Consider the following 23243-nt stretch of genomic DNA (forward strand, 5'->3'; position numbering starts at 1 on the left):
CCCTTTTATACCAAAACGCTGCCAATATGCCATTATACGGTAGCTGTGAGTTAGAAACATCTGCAGTGGTCGTCTGGAACACATCAAATACATTGATATGCGTTGGAGATAAGTTCTTGATAAGTTACGCATGTACAAGTTACTCAGGTTTTGGATCAGCTAGACACCATGACTATTGAATAACTTACAATTCATGCGTACGTATGTCGACGTGTGTCAGCGTGTTTCAGCGTACCTCAGCATGCTCATAACCTATACAAAACGTACCCATAACGTATCCAACCTATGCCAGCATTTTTGCCGGATTTTTCGTACGTCAGGCATGAGCTAGCTAATCGTCAAGGTGTGACAGGGGCTTTAGCTGTTGCTGCAGCTTTCCCAGGAAACAGTGGTGTTTTTGCAGAAACCACAACTGATCGATAATAGACTAAAACAATGAACCTCCTTCATCTGCTAAATTGATATTGAATGAAAGTTGATGAATATTTTTACCATAAAGGAGAAGCTGATATTTTGACTCTGATATTTAGTTTTGCTCTGGTACAGGTGGAGGTTTAACAGTATTTGAAGTGTGAACCTGATCAGAGAGCCGCTGTCCATTTAGCAGGCTAATTCTAAAGGCTTTAAAGCAACTTCCAACATATATTTCCCTTTTTACACAATTTTATTTGCAGCTTAGATCTTTATAGGCATAAAAAGATATAAAAGACATAAAAACTTTATTATCTTTAGGTCCTTGCGAGGAAAAGGAAAGCTGGAAAGATTTTAAACAAAAGCCCCAGAGAGACTCATTATTTCTTGGTCTGTAAATCTTTGCAGTTCCCAGCATGTTTTGATTGCTTTGCCTCAGTTTATATCTTATACTGCATTGTTTTATTTCTCAGTCTATCCATGCTTTGTTTGCACCAGATTTTTTTTCGCTCTCCTTTTTGTCTGATTATCATCACGTAAAAAAAAAAAGTGAGGTTATCCATGGATTGCATGTAATTCCCCCTTTCCTCCCTTTACTAAAAAATAAAGTTACCAAATTTATATAGCAAATTTCTAGCCATATGAAATGCTGTATTCTAGATCTATGTTCATCCAAACACAGTCATAACCATAAGCATAATATTACAACATTTTCAAATACCACTAGATTTAGTGTCTCCAGAGGGAAAGCTGGAATCAAATCCGTAACTTTCTGATGGCAGAGTTACCTGCTGAAACAGAGCCGCCGCAAAGGCTGTTAGGTTCCACATTGACTGATTTCTTTTAGTAATTCGGCGGCCTGGTTAACACACATCTGCCAGTAGAACATGAAACCATTTAGCTAATCTGAAAAAATCATTTTAAGCATTAACCTATAAAGAATAGAATAGAAAATACCTTATTTGTCCCACAATTAGGAAATTGTGGTGTTAGAGCAGCAAAAGATTATAGCAAAAGTGGTCCCACAAATGTGGACCTTAAAAAAGTGTATGAATAAAAAAAACAAGTGATAGAGTAAAAAAACAGACAAATAAAATATCTTACTGTACAGTGTTTTTACAATATAAATACTGTGCATCTGGAGAATAAATAATCAACAGTAAAATTAGTATATCCTAAAGAACCAAACATTTATTTATAATCCACCTCTTCCTCTTTGCTTTGTAATCCTATATAATTTATATCTGCTGAGCTGCACCACCTGTAGAAATATTAGTTTGCAGCTGATATGAAAATTAAAAGTGACTTATAACTGATAACTGACTGGGCAGGTGCTGATTCTGTGGAAAGCTGTTGCCTTCTGTCTTATGCACCTCAGAATTACCTGTCCCTGTTGTGCTTTTTTGGCCTAACACTGTGTGGGGAAAAAAGAAATAACACTTTGCTGCAGTAATAAACAAACAGCTGATTAAGGAACATTTGGTTGCAATAACATTTTGCTCCTAGGCTTACTGCAAATTGAGCACCTGAGAAGGACCAATAGTTCCAAAATGTTTGTAGAAGCAATCTACAAGCCTACTGCTTGGATTTTATAATATATATTCATTATATCTTATAGTTGATAATAGAAGCATTTATTAAACCACTGACAATGACTGTAAAAGCAAGTACTACCTTCTATAAGACAGAAACCAAGGAATCCATAAAGCCATTTCCAGCTGTAACATGCAATTGTTATTCATGTAAAAAATTAGGCGATTCTGGTTATTAGCAAGAAAACACTAATATACAACAACTTCTTCCTTGGCAATATAAAGTTACCGAGTTCCCTTATGTTCATTTTAGGCTTTAGTGGTCTTTCTGTTGTTTTCTTTTATTGTAAAGTAGGCAACAGGAAACAGAGAGGGGGAAGACGTGTGTCAAAGGTAACCAGGCCAGAAGACTGCAGCATGTGGTTGCATGCTTTACCCCTGCACCACTGCTGCAACTCAATGTGCTTTATTTCTCTAACCACTTCACTTTATAACAAATTGCATTTATTGTTCCCCAAAAGTCAAACACTGCAGTTGTTTGATCACTAACATTAAGAAATTCTTGGATAAATATAATATGTGAAGTTCTCCTCTTATACCATTTCCATTAAAACTCCTTTACAATAGCCGATTTCTCTTTATGTATTCATTTATGTAAATTGTTACTAAGTTTAATGTCACCAGATGTAATGTGATCTTATAATGGCAACTATGAATATTTGCCATGGAAAAACTTCATTTGCTGTGTTTGTAGCACAGCACATAGATATAAAGGATTTAGGAAGCATCAAGTGAGCCCTATATCTCTGAAGCAGTACTGATTTATTTAAAATTTTCCTTGTACTTTCAAGTAAAAAAAAAGGTAGAACAGCAAAGTTAATTTGGCCATTTGATGCCTTAAAATGACTTGTAATAAAATATATTGACATTATGGTTTACAGAGGAGCCGTATCATGGCCTCTGTGGTGTTTTTACCAAACGGCTCTAAAAACACTTTAGTTTTTTTTTTTTTTTAAGAATGTTTCAGCATAAAGGGCATGGCAATGTTCCCTTAAATGGACAGAATGGCTTATGGGCTTGTTAATGACCCATGTCTGTATTATTGTTGCTAACATTGTTCATTGTTCCTCGTTTTACACTCCATCCCTGCAGAGGGCTTTAGGTTGTGTCTGGAGCCATGAGCTTGGAGATGCTCCAGGATGACGTTCCTCTGAGCCTCTGGGGCTGGAAAGGACAAGAGGGAAGGAAAACAATGAAAGAAGTGAAGAGACTGCAGTGAGGTGGAAATAAATATATAACAGTGTTAAAATTAATCAAAGATAGAGGAAGGAGAGGAAAAAGAAGAAAAACAACAAGGGAGGAAACAACATCGCTCGGAAAGGTAAAGGGTATTGGAAGGTGTAAATTTATCTCATGGTTTAATTAAAAGATAATATAAAACCAGCATATAGTCTAAAAAAAATAGTCTGGAAGACAAAGAGCAAAAGAATTGATGAGAAAAATAGTTTTAAAAAATTACAACGCAGAAGGCAGAGAATCAGATCTTAAAGGTTTAAAGAAATGAGAGATATTAAAATATGTGGAGCAAATAAAGATAAGATAGCAGGTAAAAATGGGAGGTGATATGGGGAAAAGTGATAAAGAGTGGACATGAAAAACCAACAGGGTGAGAAAAAAAGAAGAAAAAAAGGCAAAATGTGAAGAAACAGAAAGCTATTTGAGAAATGAAGGAATGATCAAGGCTATTAGTTTTACTTCATTCAACACAATGTACAGAATCCAGTTTACACGAGTTATTTTATAAATAGTTTTGTTATTTTTTTTAAGTATTAATGTAGCAGAAGCATAAACAATTAGACAGAACACTTTGGAAGTACCCGCAAGTGAGGTTAGGATTTACCTCACACATAAAAATACCAAAAATATAAATTAAAAGGTTTATATTTCTCTGTCATTTTACTTGCTAAAGGTTGCATGCATGTAGTTTTTTGGGGATTTATGTAATTTCCACCTTTAAAATTGTTTGTGTGAAATATTTTCTGCTGAAACAGATAGTGTTTGAGAAAAGCTACATTGTCACACAAAATGGATCGTTTTTATTACATCCTCTCTGGTTATTTTCCTTCTCTTTTGTTTGAGAAGTAACACCTATTACCTATCTGAATAGATAAAAGATCAACAAAATAACTGACTTTTTTTTTTGTATATTCAATTTTAGGTCTTTGGCAGTACAAAGTGAAACATGGTAAAGACATGAAACAATGGTGAAATTCCCCAGAAATAGCTGGTCAACAAAATTTACTTAATTAAATCCATATTGTTGTGAAAGGCTGCAAGATTGTTACTGTGGTAAATAATTAGAAAATACAGAAAAGCAGAGCAGCAATGAACACATATTGTGTGGCAGTTGTCATCCAATTTGCATCTGACATGACGAGGAGCGCCCCACTTAACACAAACCAACACTACCCCTGTTCCCAAACAACAGTCTCAGAGGCATAAAAAAAACAACATCTTCATTTTGATCAACAATAAAAGAGTGGTCACACCATTATGTTGGGTGCAGTAAACACAAAGATTGGAAAGAAGCTAATTGAAGGGAGATGTTGTGGTGTGGAACGGAAAACAATAATCTGATCATGAAGGTGAACAAATCAAGGAAGATGATTGTATATTTTACAGAGTACCTTCAGTCAAAAAGGCTTCTCCAGATTGGGCAGCAGACAATGCTTCCTGCCTACAGCTATTGGTGTCATAGTTCTGGTTCCGTTATGTTTTCTTTTGAGTTTTACTTTGCTCCATGTTCTCTAGCTTTAGTGGCTTAATTCTTATTTTTTTTTCTTGTCTTCTCTGGTTATAGTTTTTATTTGTTGCCCTCTGCTGCCCTCTAGTGTTCTCCTTTTTCCCTAGCTCCTTTCCTGTCTGCCCTGTTCATACCTGCTCCCAATCTGCTCGTTAGTCCTCTCTTTGTTTCAGTCTCCCATAAATACCCTCTCTGTTCAGTTCCTCAGTGCTGGTTCCTCGTCTAACTTCCTCCAACTCCCTCTCTCTGATTTCTCCTCCTCGTCGCGATGGTTTTTCCCCTGATGTCTCCGTGGTATCTGGTTAGTTTGACTTTGTTTTCTTGTTTTGATTTTTTTTATTTTTGGATTCCTGCCTCAGTTATTTGAAAACACTTCATTAAATCTACAAGAAACTCACCTCTGCCTCTGTGCCTCTGCATTTGGGTCCTCAAACCACAACCAAATCCTGACAATTGGCATATACAACAACTTAAAAAAATATTACATAAATAAATAAAAACTGTGTTATGAAAAACATTTAATTTGCCTTTAGGATCAATGTTTTTTTTTATTGAATTACATTAAATCTTTTTTATTATTATGACAATATCTTCTAACTGTTATGATTGCTCTTGTTTCTTTTTTGTTGTTGCCTGTAATCTGTTGACCACAACACTCCAACACAGTGGAAATATGGATCCAATTCTCTGAGTAAAAGACACACATAAGCCTGATAACAAAGAAAATCTGTGTGAAAATTAATATGGTGAGATGTTGGAGGAAAAACAATATTAGTTAGCTAATTACTGTGAATAAAATAAGGTTTCAAAGTCTCAAAAAAACAAAGTTATTGCAGCAAAAACTTAAAAAAATTAGACTTTTGGTTTTTCGGCCAAAGTCTATGCCTGCCCTTTGTCAAATGTTTCAGTTACAACAAAGAATTGTTTTCCAACGTCAAAAACAAAAGGAAGATGGTCAGTTTTGACCTAAATACATATGCAAACTTTTAATTAAGAAAAGAAAACATTAAACTAAATCACAGCAGATTTGTGCATGTAGCTGTGTTATGATTTGATCTGGTGACACGCTGTCCTATTTGCTTACAAACACTTATTTGCCCTGATGTTTTATTTAGTCTTCACTTAAAAAGCATTTAAGGATCATTTGTGTATATCCCCCTGTTGTTGATAAACTAATATGTTGATGTCAGCACGGTCAGTATAATCCTCCTCTTAATGCACTGTAATTATCTCTCTTCTTCCTCTTCCTTCAGTGATGCTCAGCACATACGCACCTTAAGGTTTCTGAGGGAAACATGACAGGACGCTGCATTAGCTCAGCTGTTACAACAGCATTACCATGAGCTCAATTCTTCAGGGGTTTGGAAGAAACAGCTCGTAAAATGTTGTACTGAGATACCTCCAGTTCATCAGCAACTGACTTCAGTTTTCATACAGTGTATCAGAGCCACACATTCATGTTTAAAAACTTAGAAAATAGCTATAACAGAATTTATTTAATGGTCGACGGAATTCGACAAAGTTTAAGAGTTCTCATAGGTCAAGCCAGGAAATGTAAATGTAAATACAAAGTCATCCAGAAATGACCTCATAGCAATAGTCTGAAGCTTTATGTCAGTATTTGTTCTGCTTCATTAATGCAGTTAAAGAGAATCGGATCTGGTATGTGATGCCCTAACTTTGGTGAGTCTTGCTTAAAAAATATAAATGTAAAAAGTGCAAAAATAATGTCCACTATGTCCACCGTCACTTTACCTGTTATTATTGCATATCTATTGTATACTTCACTCATACCTATTTAAATCTGCAATAATTTAATACAATCAATCATTTGCACAGAACTTTACTGTTGTCACTTTATACCAGTGTTGCCTTGTCTGTCTGTATATACTTAATGTATATATATATATATATATATATACATATATATTTTTTTTATTATTATTTTTTTTTTATACTTTGTATTCTTCTTCTTCTTTTTTCCTACTGTACTGTGATGCAACGCTGCAATTTCCCCACTGTGGGACAAATAAAGGATTATCTTATCTTATCTTATCTTATCTTATAACTGCTGTTCTTTTTAAAATTTAAACATTCAGTTCAGTTATGTTTGTCAGCAAATGTTCATGTTCTCAAATAAGCGTTGTCTTTGCGTTTTCTTATTGATATAAATGTTCTGGGTTTTCAGTATGATTAATCTGCAGTTAAATCCTACCCACTATTGGGGAAGTTCGTTCCTAGAAAAAAGGGGATTCTGATGCAGGAGAGGCAATAGCATTCAGCTGTGAAAGATATCCTTATAGCACCACCTGCTGGAGAGAAACACACACTGCAGAAATCTCTGAGCACATAATTGCTCACATTAAAGCTTCAATGAAACAGAAAACTAATGGCAGTAAGCGAGACCCCTTGAGGACAGACAGAAAGAGGTCTTATGGAGGAAGTTTTTACAGAAACAATAAAGCAATAAGGACTGTAATTCGGGGGAGGGGACGGGGGGGGGGGGGGTGTTTGTCAGAGGTGAATAAAACTAAAGGATTGTGGAGAATCAAGAGTAGACTAAAGTTAATAATTGAAAATAGCCTAAATGTCTTTAACTTATTTTCAATAAAGGTGAAAATGCACACATTTACAGCCATAAAATAGTAGATCAGGCTTGCTGTTGTCAATGAAGTTGAAAAAGCCAAAAAGGAACCACTCAGAAGCCAGGGCTGTCAGTCTCTCTGCTGGAAAGAAATCAGCTTTTTGCACAATCTGCTGTTCATACATAAACATTTGTATGCTGCTTATTTCATTTCTCTAACATGATTTTATGTTAAACACATAAAATAAAAATTTTATGGTTGAATTTTTGTGGACAAGCAGAAATTTGACTTTGGTTTACCTTAACATCCTAAATCAACATCATGTTTAACAACACAGAAATAAATCCTGTATATTTTTAATATTAGCAATAAAAATATCAGATCATTAAAATATGGCACAAATATTCACTGACTGTAAAAAGTACAAGTTCAACTGGAGGAGTTAGAACAAACCTGTCTGACTGGAAAAACCTCTGAGAAGAGAATGAAAATATTATTCAGGTAGCTAAACTTAGATGAGACACAGAGTTGGAGCACAAGGGTGAAAAACGAGTGTTAAAAGCTTCAGAAAAGAGGAGAAGAGAAGTTGACTGTGAGTTCAGATACTAAAGGACTTCTACAAAAATGGAGAGGATCTTTAACAACCTGGAAAACTTCCTGAGCTGCCATGTTTGTTCAGAGACTTTCCGAGATCCTGCGTCTCTGAGCTGCAACCACAACTTCTGTTCAAGCTGCCTGCAGCAATTCTGGGAACAAACAAATAGCAGGAGCTGTCCCATCTGTAAAAGAAAATCTTCCAAGGATAATCCATTAGTGAATTTTGGAATAAAGGAACTGGCAGATTCTTTTGCTGGAAGACAGATATCTGGACCATCAGAGACGGAAAAAGGAGAAAATCAGTTGATAGTGGTCTGCAGTGAACACCAAGAAGACCCTAAATCCTTCTGTAAAGATGATCAGAGAGCAGTTTGTCCTGTCTGTGAGTTTTCTCTCCATCAGAGTCACAAAGTGGTTCCTATAGAACAAGCAGTCAGTGAACTGAAGGAGAAGCTGAATTCTGACTTAAAGCCTCTACAGGAAAAGAAAGAAAGATACAAAGAAGTGGAGCAAATATATGATGATATGCTTCAACATCTCAAGGAGCAGCTGTTTTCCACAGAGACACAGATCAGAGCAGAGTTCAACAAGCTCCACCAGATCCTGAAAGAGGAAGAGGAGTCCAGACTGGCAGCTCTGAGGGAGGAAGAGGAGCAGAAGGGGCAGGCTCTCACCGAAGAGATGAAGAGGATTCAGGAGCAGATCTCCTCTCTGTCAGACAGTATCTCTGCTGTTGAAGAAGACCTGCAGAAAAACAACCTGTCGTTCCTCAGCAGCTATAAAGCCACTCAGAGCAGATCCAGAGCCCAGAGCTCACTGTCAGATCCACAGCTGCTCTCAGGAGCTCTGATAGATGTGGCCAAACATCTGGGCAACCTGTCCTTCAGAGTCTGGGAGAAGATGAAGGAGAAGATCCAGTTCTATCCTTTCTTTCTGGACCCAAACACTGCTAATGGACGGCTCCATCTGTCTGATGATCTGACCAGTGTGAGGCACGTAGAGAGCGAACACGACCTTCCTAAAAATCCAGAGAGAATCAGTGATTTCATGCATGTTTTTGGATCTGAGGGTTTTAGCTCAGGAAAACACAGCTGGGAGGTCGAGGTTGGAGACCATCCTAACTGGAATATCGGTTTGGGTAGGAAATCGGCTGACAGTAAGGAAGAGAAACCTTGGATACCAAAATTTGCAAAGTTTTGTTTATGGAAGTGTAGTGGAACATACTGTAATATTGCTGGTAAGCAAATACCAATAAAGAAGAGTATGAAGAAGTTCAGAGTCCAGCTGGACTATGACAAGGGGGAGGTTTCCTTCTATGACTCTGAAAACATGTCTCACATCTACACTTACAGAGAAACCTTCACTGAGATTCTTTTCCCATATTTCAGTGTTGGAAAAAGATTTGATGCTGAAACTTCTGATATCAAAATCTGTCCAACAGACTTTCCTTATTGAAACTTAAAGTTGTGCTTTTGGACTTCCGGTCATGTCGTGGTGCTGAACGGACGTGCGGTGGAGCCCTCTCCAATTTCCTTCTAAATACTAAATTAACAATCTGTTTTTTTTTTTTTTTTTTGCTTCTTGCCTCTTTGGTTAACTGTACTAGTTATCGCTGACCAGATGGCACCAAAGATCATAAAACCGAACTCTAAAAAGGCTTTAATAACGTCTATGCTGAGCCCAGTGCAACAGTCCAGGAGTAGCAGGCTAGCTAGCACTAGCATAGCCTGCAGCGACGGGGCAGCTTCTCCCCCTGTTGGCAGTAACTCTTCGGATATGCCTCTCGTCAACAATGAATCCGCAGCCACAGGGGGAAATGGTCTGGCTGCCATCGAAGCAGGTAGCACCAATGACCTCGTGGCAGCTATTAACTCGATGAAAGATGACTTTGGGAAGAGATTTGATAGCCTGCTGACGGCTATCCAGGGGGTGCAATCGGATATAAAAAGTGTTGCCGCACGTGTTACTCAAGCGGAGGACCGAATCAGCGCTAACGAGGATTCTGTTGCTTCTCTGCAAGCCGATAACACTGCTACGAAAACTACCATTGAAGCTCTGCAACTAAAGATAGACGACCTGGAAAATCGTAGTCGCCGTTCCAACCTCCGTCTTATCGGTCTCCCTGAGGGGACTGAAGGTTCTGACCTGTGTGCATTTCTGGAGAAATTGCTGCCTGAAGTGCTTGGTGCGGAAACGTTCCCGACCCCGCTGATCATAGAGAGTGCACACAGAGTCGGGCGAGTTGACGCTGCGGGGACGCGGCCCAGAGCGGTGATCATGAAGCTGCTGAACTACGCTGACAAAGTCCGGATCATGAAGGCTGCCAGGACGAAGGGAGAAATACGATTGAAGAATAACAGAGTCATGTTCTTCCCGGACGTTTCTGCCGAACTTCTGAAAAAGCGCAAGATATTTGACCGAGTGAAAAAGGATCTATCTTCTATTTCTCTGGAGTTACCGGAGCTGCGCTACGGTGTTGTTCACCCGGCCACACTTTTGGTGACCTACAAGAAGAAACGTCACGCTTTTGACAAGGCAGCAGATGCGGAGTCCTTCGTCCTGCAGCTCCAGCGGGAGCGAAATCTGGTTGCGAACCAGGTAGAGGGCCAATAAAGGTGAACATTTATGTGACTTTGTCAAATTATATCTCACTATATTTGCAACTATGATCACATATTTGTAAGTGCACTTCTATATTCATATCTTTTCAATTCTGTGTTTTGATGGTTTATAATGGTTATTAATGCAGCTCTATTTTGTGTTTAATTCATATGGTCAATTTACAATATGGTTAAGGGTAACCAAGGTTAAGTAATGCAAATGTGCGTTTACTTTCATTACAGTTTATGGGTTGTTAATTTCACTACTGATTATTTGGGGGCTGTGGTTTGATGGGGTTTTTCTATATGCTGTTCCTCTTCGTCTTGATTACTGGGGTGGACCAGCAGGGCTTCATGACTGAGCCTGGATGGCTCCTTGGGAAGTGTTCTCAGTGGGTTGGGTGGGTATACTTCGTTTGGGGATTTATACTCTATTGTCTAATTGTTGTTTGTTGTGTCTATACTTTTTTGTCTTTATCCGTCTTTTTTTCCCTCGGCAGCTCACTCTTAAATATACATACCGTGGCTGAAGTAATTTTTCCTTTTTTCTGATGGCCTCTGACCTTCAATTCACCTCTTGGAATGTAAGAGGTCTAAATTAACTTGTCAAACTTAAACAGGTGATGAACAGGATTCAACAGTTAAAGGCTAAGATAGTTTTCCTCCAGGAGACTCATTTGACCCCTGATGATATTAATAGAGTGAGGAGAAGATGGCATGGTCGGGTTCTTTCTACTTCCTTTAGCTCACATTCGAGGGGCTTAATCACACTAATCCACAGCTCGGTGCCATTCCAGCTCATCAAGGTAACTGAGGATCGATATGGCAGATATTTAATTGTGCAATGTGTGATTCTGTCTGTGAAACTTAATTTGGTCAATATTTACGGGGCAAATAATGATAACCCTGCTTTTTTTAGACACCTGTTTCTGTCTGTAGCGTCGCTTCTTGGAGGGTACATCATAGGAGGCGATTTTAACTGTACGCTCATTCCAACGTTAGACAGATCTACAGGCAAAGACGTCTCTCATGCTCAAACAAGGAAAGAATTACTTAACTTTATGAAAGAACTCAATTTGGTAGACATTTGGAGAAATATGCATCCTAATCAGCTTTCTTTCTCATGCTGTTCTGGTACTTGCCAAACATTTTCAAGAATTGATTACTATTTAGTCTCAGCTGATCTAGTTCCACTCATTAGTAATAGTTGGCATGACAGTATAGTAATATCCGATCATGCTCCGGTGTCATTTTGCCTTAAGGTTCCTAATCTTTCCTTTTCATCTAAGTGGCGTCTACAATCAATTTGGCTTAGGGACCCAGATTTCATACAATTTATTGGAACAAAAATAGATATGTATTTTGAATTGAACACCCACCAAACCTCGGCTACTGTGAGATGGGAGGCCTTTAAGGCATTCTTAAGAGGCCAAATGATTAGTTTTACCAGCTTCAAACATAAAACTAACAAACAAGAATTGGAACAACTAGATAATTCTATTAAAAACATAGAAATACAACTATTTCAGAATCCTTCAACCCAACTAAACACAGAACTTCTTAGGTTAAGAGCTAAATACAACATGCTGTCTACAAATAAAGCAATTAAAAGTTTAATGAGACTAAAACAATCATATTTTGAACAAGGTGAAAAGGCTAGTAAATTGTTGGCTTGGCGTATCAAACAGGAACAAACAGATAAAGCAATAAATTCAATTCAAACAGCTGAAGGGGAGTTTACATCTGACCTAAAAGAAATAAACAGCACGTTTTCAAAATTCTATTACAAATTGTACAGCTCAGACTATTCAGACTTAGCTCCCCAGGCACAAACTATTTTCTTGGATTCATTAGAATTTACTCCCCTAGATAGTGAATCCTTAAAATCGCTTGATTTTGAGCTCAATGCACAATTGTTATCTGAGGCTATATCCGGTATGAAGGGTGGTAAGAGTCCGGGGCCTGATGGAATTCCAATTGAAATATATAAAATTTTTCATTCCAAACTGATACCTCCTATGCTAGACATGTATCAAGAATCCTTTAGTAAAGGATCTCTCCCTCCCTCACTTAATACAGCAATCATCTCCCTTCTCCTGAAGCCAGGTAAACCTGCAACTCAATGTAGCTCATATAGGCCAATTTCTCTTATTAATAATGATGTTAAAATTCTGTGTAAGGTGTTAGCTGGGAAGTTGGAGCTACTTTTACCCAAGATGGTCCACCCTGATCAAAATGGTTTTGTACAAGGAAGACAGGGTTTTCACAACATCAGAAGGGTGTTTAATGTAATTTTTGAAAAATCTGAAGCTCCAGACAATGCCATCCTGTCACTAGACGCAGAGAAGGCCTTTGACAGGATAGAATGGCAATATATGTTTGCTGTTATGGAACGCTTTGGTATAGGAGGGAAATTTCTTAGCTGGATAAAGTTGATTTACTCAAACCCACAAGCTGAAATTTTAACCAATGGTTTAACTTCATCTCCTTTCAAACTAAAACGTGGAACAAGGCAGGGCTGCCCCCTTTCTCCCCTGTTGTTCACATTGGCCATCGAACCTTTGGCTATGGCAATTCGCAAACATGATAATATAACTAGTATAAGATTAGGGAGCTTAGAGCATCGTATAGCCTTGTATGCAGACGACATAATCTTGTTTTGCTCCAAGCTGGATAGCACCATCTCCACAATAGCTGATTTAATTAAGTCCTTTGGAGTTTTCTCAGGCTATAAGGTAAATGATGCTAAATCTGAAATACTGTACCTATCAGAAAACGAACGCCTCAATCCCCCAGTTTCAACTCCTTATGTAGCGTCTAAACATGGATTTACTTTTCTAGGTGTTAAAGTTACCCCTACAATAAATAATATCATTCCAACTAATTATAACCACCTTACAGAATCAGTTATGCAATTAATAGAAAGATGGTCTAGACTACCCATTTCCTTAATAGGTCGGGTCAATATTATTAAAATGACAATTTTGCCAAAATTTTTATACCTTTTCCAATCAGTTCCACTTTCCCCTCCCCCCTCCTTCTTTAAGGAGATAAATAAAACTTTTTCCAATTTCATTTGGAACGGTAAGCGTCCTAGAATGAGACTGTCCCTTTTATATCTACCTTATGACAGAAGTGGTCTACAACTGCCTAATTTATTATAGTATTTCTGGGCAGCCCAAATCAGGGCAGCTATGTTTTATTTTGTTTCCAAAGAGCCTCCAGCGTGGGTTACAATGGAGTCCCAGCATATCTCTATTCCTTTAAACTCATACTTGTATTCATCAGACAGGAAAAAACTTATTAAAAAAACAAAAAACCCGTTTTTGAAAAATACATTGCTTATCTGGCAAAAAGTATTTGAATATTTGGGAGAAGGGCAACAACTATCCCAGTTCTCACCCATTTTTGGAAACAGGGAATTTGGTCCAGGTAGAGCAGACCTAGGTTTTAAACTCTGGTCTGCTAAGGGGTTAGCTAAGGTATCTGATCTTTTTATAGGAAGAGTATTTATGTCATTCACAGAACTTAAAAATAAACATGACATTCCCACTAAACATTTCTATAAATATCTGCAAGTTAGGAGTTTCATTTTATCCAAGCAACAAAATAATCTTGATCTGCCCCCCTTGTCTTCACTAGAAGACATTATTGTAAATCACCTATATAACAGAGGACAGGTGTCTCTAATTTATTCCTTGTTTGTTGACAAATGTAAAGAATCTCCGGCCAACATCCTAAAAGCATGGGAAGCGGACTTGGGTGGGAACTTGTCGAGTGAGGAGTGGTCAGAAGCCTGCAATTCGATTCATACACAATCTGCTAACACAAATTCCAAATTGTTACAATACAAATGGCTGACTAGGCAATACATCACTCCAGTTAAATTGCATCATTTTAACCCTAATATTCCTGACACTTGCATTAAATGTACTTCCCAAAAGGGTTCTTTATTTCATTGCATGTGGGCGTGTCCTCGAGTGTTGGCGTTTTGGAAGGATGTATTGATTGTGATAGGTCAGATGATAGGTAAAAAGGTTCCTTTGAATCTTAAAATGTGCATCTTGAATATTTATCCTGAAGACTTTGTTATCCCAAACAATAAGAGATCCTTACTTAATGTCTCCTTTTTGGAAGCCAAACGCTGCATTGCACTCTCTTGGAAGAAAGAGTCTTTATGTGGAATTTCTCAATGGACCACGCAAATGACGTTCTACTTTGCACTTGAGAAAATCAGTTATTTTACTAAGAATAAGCTTGATAAATTCTGGGTGGTCTGGTCTGTCTTTTACACTTGGCTGTGTCAAAATGATATCCAACTTGATGGTTGGAAAAAAGATTGGTTATAAGGCCTTATGGTGAGGCAAACTGATGTTTATGTAGGTTAGTCTATTGAGGGTCTGCTGCACCCCCCCCCCCCTTTTTATTTATTTATTATTTTATTATTATTATTATTTTTTTTTTTTTTTTTTTTTTTTTCCTCCACCTTGTGTATATGTACTTTGGGTTTTTGTCTGGTCAAGTTTAATTATTTGTAAGTGTATATATGTATGTTTCTTGTTCTCCTGTTAAAATCAATAAATAAATGTTAAAAAAAAAAAAAAAAAAGTTGTGCTTTTCTATTCTCTGAAGTCTTTGCAGTTATGAAAACCCTTCAACATATTTATCATAGAAAGATTTGCTTTTTTTTAGAAGGTTGAGCGGGGGTGGGGAGGTGTGTTGGAGCTGGGGAGGTGTTTAACAAGGTGCTCTAAGCACAGCATATAGTGCATATATATTGAGTTATTTCTGTGTTTTTATCAAATTCAAGAACACAAGCGGTGTGAAAAGGGAAAACATTTTTAAAGCAGACATTATTTGAGACTAAAATCATTACATACAGATAGACATTTAGAAAATTATTTTTCTGGGAAAAATTTCTCAAAAATAGATTAAGAAACTTTGTTATTTTTTAGTACAGAAAATATTTTTGAGATGAGATCAAGAACACATCAGACTCTAACATCCAAATCTGAATCAGTCTCTTAACAATCATATTTTAAAGTTGTTTTTTTTCAAACCAGATCTACTCTCATCTTTATACTGTTATAATCTATTTCACCCCCATAGGACTATTTTCACACTAAATAATTCTAACAAGGATCTTTTTTTTTTTAAGTAAAATCCTAAGTTCATGAAAGACACAAAGTGCTCAGATTCCTTATTTGGATTTTCTTCTTTGTCTTATTTTTTATTGTAACAATCATTGTAGCAAATAAACTGAAAATAAAAACCCCCAATACTGTTTTCTCTCCCTGTTCACTGATATATTCATTTTTTATACCTCAATACAAACATATTTCAGTAATATTACTGCTGAAATTCATCTGTGTTGTATTCTTTTGAAAATGTACTCTAAAATGTATTCAGTTTTAATTGGCTGTTGAGAAAATCTGTTGTTCACTGACCTTCAAATTACAGTAAGAACACAGTTGCTACTTAGATGAAAATTGTGCTTATCCTGCCAAGTTTTCTGATAAAACATCCACTAGAACATTCTGATGCTAAAAGATGCTTCTTGATTATTCTTTGTTAAAGCATTTTGTCTCTTATCCAGGAGACTTCTTTGGTGTAATAAGTTACAAGTTAACTCAGCTGAATCAAACTGAATGTATTTAGTTTTAATTGGCTTTTGAAAAAATCTGTAGTTGACTGACCTTCAAATTGCAGTCAGAACACAGTTTCTACTTAGATGAAAATTATTATGCTTATCCTGCCATTATTTCCCTTAAGTCTTCTGATAAAACATCCACTAGAACATATGGCTAATGCTAAAAGAGTGTCCATGCAAAGATTTTCTAAATAAAGTTTAGATGCAACAGCCCTGGATAACATGCAGGTGTCCGAGCCAGGTCAATGAAACAGAACAGGAGTGCTCAAAACCGGAACAGGGTTCCAGGAGCTCACAGAAAGTTCGGGCAGAATGTTCAGAGAGGAACGGGCACACTTAGTGGATTAGAGGCAGATCAGGAAACCAGAAACACTACAGAACGCTGCTAGTGATGGTGAGATGTAGCCTAATGAGGCATTGAAAATTTCTTCAATGAACCCTACAGTTTATGAAGCCTCCTGTTAACAGGTCACCACCTACTGGTGGAGTGCATAACTACAGTTAGCAATACAATCTGATATGCATGCAATTGTTTGTGCTTTTGTTCCCATTTAAGTTACTTTGAAATTGTTCATGATTGGTGTGTTTAAAATCCTTTGTAAGGTTTTGTGTGTGTAACATTTCTAAGAGAACAATCTTTTAAGGTACACCGGCTGTCATTTTTGGAACATAAGTGAAAGTGCATGTGGAGCTTGGGCAAATAGAAAGGTGTTATTAATTTTTATTAAAGAATAATTTATCAGTCTGTTCTTTTTTGGATACAACTTCACCAGCCATGGGAAACACTTGTTCAGAAAGCACTAAAGATGCTGGCATGCATAAAACACATGTGCAAGTCTGTATAAACTGGGGTACCAGAGTTTTTTCCCCTCCCAATACTCCAATGGATTTTCCGTGCAACTTATGTTGGTCTCCAGAAGGTAGCTCTGGACTTCATCAGTGGCATCTGTAGTCGCATTTCATGATTTTCTGGCCTTCATTCAATCAATCAATCACGCTTGCATCTGAACGATGCCAGAGCTTGCTACCTAAGCGAGAAAAGCAGAGGTTAGCAAGAGAAAAATGTAAAAGTATAAAAGATATAACTGGTCACAAAATAATAAATTGCTGCCAGTGGTATCATGAGAATCTGGGGTGTTTTAAAGCTCTGTCCAGAAGGCATCATTGTGGGACATTCAGAGATCAGTCTCCTAATGGCCTCGGTGGCTTTAGTGTGGCTGAAAAGACCAATTACTTTGAATCTGGGATCAAAGAGGGTAGCTAGAGCTGGGAAGCTCAGATTGTAACAGTGGAAGCCTGTCCTGTAGTTGCCTGATGAGGTGTTCTCCAACTTCGAGTGAAGCAGGTGGTGCTGGTTTTGATCTCCTCCTGAAGGCTCTGCTCCAACATCTTCATGAGGGGAATGACTTTGGAAGCAGAAACAGTCTCCTCTGTAGACAGCTCAATGGTAGCATCATAGAATGGATGCAGCAAAGAAAGGAATCCTCCAACGATGTCAAACTCATCAGATGTTGAAATAGGAATGTCAGATTGCAGACCAGCTAATGCTGTTCCAACTGGTTCCTCCAACTCAATCAAACACTGCAACAATAAGTATGTGCTGTTCCATCTGGTTTCCACCTTTTGAACACACAGATAAATATACAATTGAGTCACTGTAGTAATAATATAAAACAATTAGATTTCTGATAAACTGTAATAATAGGAAAGTGCATTCCTTAGCATTGGAGCTCCTTCTAAAGTAGCCAACCAGCTTCCGTGCTTTGGCCCTGATGCCAAGGAGCACAGGGTGCTGGAGGTCTTCAGCACCAGATCATTGTGTGGGCCATGCAAAAATGATGCCAAAGCTTCAGCTCCCTCACACAGGCAACCATATTAGGAGCACCATCAGACACGATACAAGTCACCTTGTTAGATATGCGCCCCTCCTCCATCATGCATGTTTTCACACAAGCTATATTTTCTGAAGTGTGTGATTGGAGGAATGACTGCATTCCCAGCAGCACTGCATTTAGCCTGGTGTTGTCATCCAGAAAATGACATTACAGCCAGGTAGGCATCCATGTTGATGAATATCTACATATCAATAGTGAGGTCAACAGCTGCCATCTCTCCTACTTTAGCCTTAGCCTTCTCCTTAGCAGACTCAAACTTTTCTTACACCATAGCCTTTAGAGCCTAAAGTAAAAACATAGAGCTAAATCATGAGCAAAGTACTCTGTCATACATCCATAGATACCTGTTGGAACATAATTGGGAATCAAATTGGCCACTGAATCCAACCCCATCCCCAATTCTGAAGGGTTGTGTATCCTTTACTACAATATCGACTAGGAGCTCATCCAGCCCTTGCTTCCTGGTTACAAATAAATAAATACAGTGTCCATTACCCACTTTGGTTATTATCAATTTACTCAATAAACAAAATACAATAAAGAAAAATGGTGGCTGTGTATGTATACTATTCTGAGAACTTAATGCAAGGCACAGTAGTGCCTCAGCATGGAGGAGTTGTTATTGTATACAAACTCCTTGGAACAAAATAAACACTTCACCTATAAATACATTAAGAGTCAATGAAAACAAAAGGTTGAAAAAATATATTGAATCTTGAAAAGGTTAGATTCAATACATCCATCTTACCTTAGTGGGGGAAATGAGGTTGAACCCCCCATATTGGTGAACTCCTCCTCTTTCTAGCTGGCTTCATAGTACCTATCCTCTCCACTATCTCCAAACTCTAAACCCTCTGCAAACTCTCACCAAACTATCAAAACTCTATCAAAACACCCAACAGATTTTAACTCTCCTACAAACTCCCACAGCTTGACTGAGTATTGAGGCTGTTTAAAGGTACACTATGCAACCGGTGTTGATTTTCCAGCGAGGCTCCCCCCAGAGGGCGAAAGTAAAAGTGCACTGTCGTAAATATGCTCAGCTGTTCTCCTGGTTTCTCCGTCAAGCCAGGCGCGGTTGTTTTGAGTTTAGCAGACAGGCGAACGCAACGAATGACTAACACACAGTGAAAGTATGAACATGCACACAGAGAGAGACAAACCATTCCAATGTTACTTACAATCGCATCAGCAGAAACGCGAGGTCCGCGTCAGCCTTGCAGCCTTCTTTTTATTTTAGCTCTCGCCATTCGGAAAAAGCTTGCCCGATGTTCACCCGTGTACGACTCCTCTCTCTGTCCGGAGCCCTTTTCCTCTTTCTTGCCTGCTCCGACATGGGCTTTCGCTGTTTTCACGCTGGTTCCGCCATGATAACTGCACAAAGATCGCCACTGTGCTAGCAACGAGCATGCTTTTAACTGGGGGCGTGTAGCAGTTCTCGCCGTAAAGCAAGACCGACTCTCGCGAGACTTCTGAGCCTGTGGGTGCGGGCCGAGGGCTCCTGCAATTGCAAGTGCGGTATTTCCCCCACAGACCACCAGGGCGGCCGAGAATACCTTTGTTCAACCTGAAATGACTCATTTAATCATCCAAAACGTTATGGAATACATTAACTGAAAAATGTTACATAGTGTGCCTTTAAATTCCTGTCGAAGTTTGCATGCAATCTGAACCCCTTCCTGAAGCGGTCAAATGGTAAAGCCTTAGCTCATTGCATAACATCACTACTAAAACCCTCTCATCATTGGTCCCCAATGACGCGACCAAGAACAAGAGCAATCATCTGTTCCCAATGGCTGGAACTGAGCCGTATAAATAGAAGCAGGAGCAGGTGGATTAGATGAGCAGTAATGAGCAACAGGGCAGAATTGGACAGGTGATTAGATTTGGCAATTATGCCAGCCATCAGTGCCAAGATCATGACATTCTCTTCACATAGATTTTCAGAAAAAGAAAAACACACATAGCAGAGATTTATCGAAGATGTACTGTAGACTTAAAGCTTCAATGAACGATTTCTCTTAAGGACAGTTAGACAGGAAGACAGGAAAAGGTCATGTCGAGGGAGTTTTTCTAACATGAAGCAATAAGAAGCACGATTATGACTTTTAAAAAATTATTTTAGTAACATCCCCAGATCCCCAGAATTACAAAAAGCCTTGCGCACACAAATTTCACTCAAATAACTCCTTGCAAGTAGTAGGCATGAATAATATTAAAATTTTACAAAGCCTTTAACAGACAACCTAATGGTTTAGAGAGAAGTTGAAAAAACATACAGTTTCAGTGAATCGGAAAGATAAATTGGGACTAAAATAAACACATGGAAAAATGCTAAATGTGAATATTTTTTCCAAGTGCATATAAGCATATTAATAATCCTTTAACAGTAGATCGGGCTAGGTAGGCTAGTTAAGGCATTGGTGAATTTACCTTACCAGAAAAGAAAAAAAAAACAGTAATCAGAATAAAAGGTAGGAGTTCAGTGACTATACAAGGAAATCATAATTGGTTAAAACAGAAGCAACCTGTTTACCTGGACTAATTAGAGAACTTGTTTAACTGGAAATGTGCAGCTGAAAATATGGTTTAATCTTCATTGTCTTTTAACTAAGAGAGAGAGAGACGCATTTACAGGCTAGGAGATCCTGATGGAAAAACAAAGGTTTCAGGAAATTTGGAGGAAAAGGAGAAGAAGCTTTGATGCATGGATTTCTAACTAAAGGACTTCTATGACAATTCTTCAAAAACCTCTGATATTGAACATTTCCTGGGCTACTGTGTGTTTTAGGAGACTTTCTGAGATCCTTTTCCTCTGAGCTGTCACAGCAGCTATTCTTCAAGTTGCCAGCAGCAACTCTGGGAACCAACTAACAGCAAAAACTGTCCCATCTGTGAAGAAGGATCTTCCAAGGATGAACCAGGTACACATTTTGCTTTGAGGGAACTGGATGGATTATTTTTCTGGAAATCGATTCAGGCTTATGTGAGACAGAAACATGAGCTAAGAAGCTGATAGTGGTCTGCAGTAAACAGCGAAGACACTAAATCATTCTGTGAAGACAATCAGAGAGCAGTGTGTCCTGCCTGTGAGTTTTCTCTCCAGCGTCATAAAGTGCTTTCTCTATTGCAGGCAGCCAGTGAGCTGATGGAGCAGCTGTGTCTACAGGACAAGACGAAGCTGTACCAAACTTTAAGAGAGGCAAAATCTTAAATTAATATTACAGACAGGAAAACAAAAGTGATTTTTATCTGTTAAACTGAGAAGAAACAACAGTACAGTGTGTCAAACCAAACAACAAACCCAGATTTCTGTTTCTGAAAGACCTCTTTGGAAAATGGCAGAAAACACACCAGACATTAAACCTTTCCTGGGCTGTTATATTTGTTCAGAGACTTTCAGAGATCCTGTGTCTCTGAGCCAGGGCCGGTTCTAGCCCTTTGGTTGCCCTAGGCGAGATTGAGTTTTGCGCCCCCCCCTTACTTTTGCCGTGCGAAATACCAGTACTGTTTTCAGCATCTGTTTAGTGCTTCATTGAATTGTGTTTACAGTTCCACAAAGAGTGCTGTGCGGTGAATTGTGCCTACAGTTGTGCAAAGTGTGTGTTACAAAATTGCAAATTGAGTGCAAAGCAGTGTTTGTTCTTTTAGTTTTGTGAACTCAGTGAGTGGATTTGCTATAAGTATTAATAGTTTTAGAAATTGTGCTATAAGAATCAAGGTTGTGTTTAAGCATTCAGAAAAAACTGTAACTTAGCATGGAGTGATGCATAGACAAATACCAGAATAGATTTCAGTACCTTTTCTTTTTTATTATTTTAAATAATTTATTACACACTCAAAGTTAGGACTGTGCAAAAACACTTTTAACCATCTGTAAGGACACTTAGGTAAAGTATAACTAAAAAACTGGATTGAATCAATGAATGAATTTATTTCAGACAATTAACAAATTTAACACACATTAAACAAATATTAAATAAATCAATTTCAGAAATTACCAAATAACAATAAAAAATAATACATTTAAGAAATTCTTCAACCAAGGACTACATAAAAAAGTAATTGATAAACATTAAATTAAATTTTCTGTTCCAGTTCAATTAAATCATTTGAACATAAATAGAAATGAGATAAACAAAATTTTCCTCTAAATAAAATATATCAGGTATATTTACCCTGATTTCTGACATTGATTAGTGATTAAAGAAAGGATTAACCCTCTACAAACAAAAGTGCTTTTATGAATACCATTACAAAATTAAAAGTTTGAAGTTGATGTTGTTTTTTTTGTTCACATATTCTATGATGAACGGCCATAACTTCATATATTTTGATGATTATTTGTACATCCCTTTTGAATACTTAATGCAGATAATCACTACAAAATATTTTATTTATATTAGTATCTTCTACCCATTCTCAAGCTAATAATATAGCACATAATTCTGCTGCATAGATATACTGAGAAGAAAATGATGTCAAGATTAGGGATGGGGATCGTTAATATTTATTGATATCGATATCTTTATCGATACTCCTTATCGATCCGAGTCTTTATCGATACCACTATCGATACTTTTCTGTTATTTGGTGGAAAGACGATGCAACAAATTTTTTTTAACAGAACTGGTATTGCTTCTATTGCTTAACAAGTGAGCATAACAAAAACGTTTCTAGCCTTCAATAAACATGGCTAATGTAATAGGCCACTTCGAAATGACATAAAACTAACTAGAATATATTTTCACAATTGTTGGTTAATGTATTGTCTACTGTCACTTTTCATCATGTTTTTAGTGATTAGGAAAATATTTAACAAATAAATAATTGTATTTTAAATTAAATGTAATTTTTAATAAATGTTGGCATCAGTAGTTTAATTATATATAGAGCAACATACAACTGTATTACTCATGTTTCTTGCCAAAAACAAAATTTCCCGTTTTCTTTACGTTACACTTGAACTCATCATGATAACCTAATTGTCGTTTTACTGAGCCAATCTGAACACATCATCACGCAGCACGTCTGAAACTTTATTTACTTTTCAAGCTAACTAGCTTGTATGCTTCCGATTACAACACGGATTTCACAATTAATATTTTTAACTGACCAGACAAGCTACAAAGTCTGTGTGCGCGCTTACCAGTGGTACTCTGAGTGGATG

The 23243-nt window shown here is 37.6% G+C and overlaps 1 protein-coding gene across 1 annotated transcript; it reads left to right on the plus strand.

The window, feature by feature from the left end:
* The first annotated feature begins 7823 nt into the window (after window positions 1-7823).
* On the plus strand, window positions 7824-15864 carry LOC119791895 (nuclear factor 7, ovary-like). Its single transcript, XM_038298258.1, has 2 exons — window positions 7824-9392; window positions 15138-15864. Exon 1 carries the CDS (start codon window positions 7956-7958, stop codon window positions 9381-9383), a length of 1428 nt encoding a protein of 475 aa, XP_038154186.1. The 5' UTR covers window positions 7824-7955; the 3' UTR covers window positions 9384-9392; window positions 15138-15864.
* The last annotated feature ends 7379 nt before the right edge of the window (window positions 15865-23243 follow it).

Source organism: Cyprinodon tularosa, unplaced genomic scaffold (genome assembly GCF_016077235.1).
Source record: "Cyprinodon tularosa strain WSP-4 unplaced genomic scaffold, ASM1607723v1 ctg404, whole genome shotgun sequence".
Taxonomy (NCBI): Eukaryota; Metazoa; Chordata; class Actinopteri; order Cyprinodontiformes; family Cyprinodontidae; genus Cyprinodon; species Cyprinodon tularosa.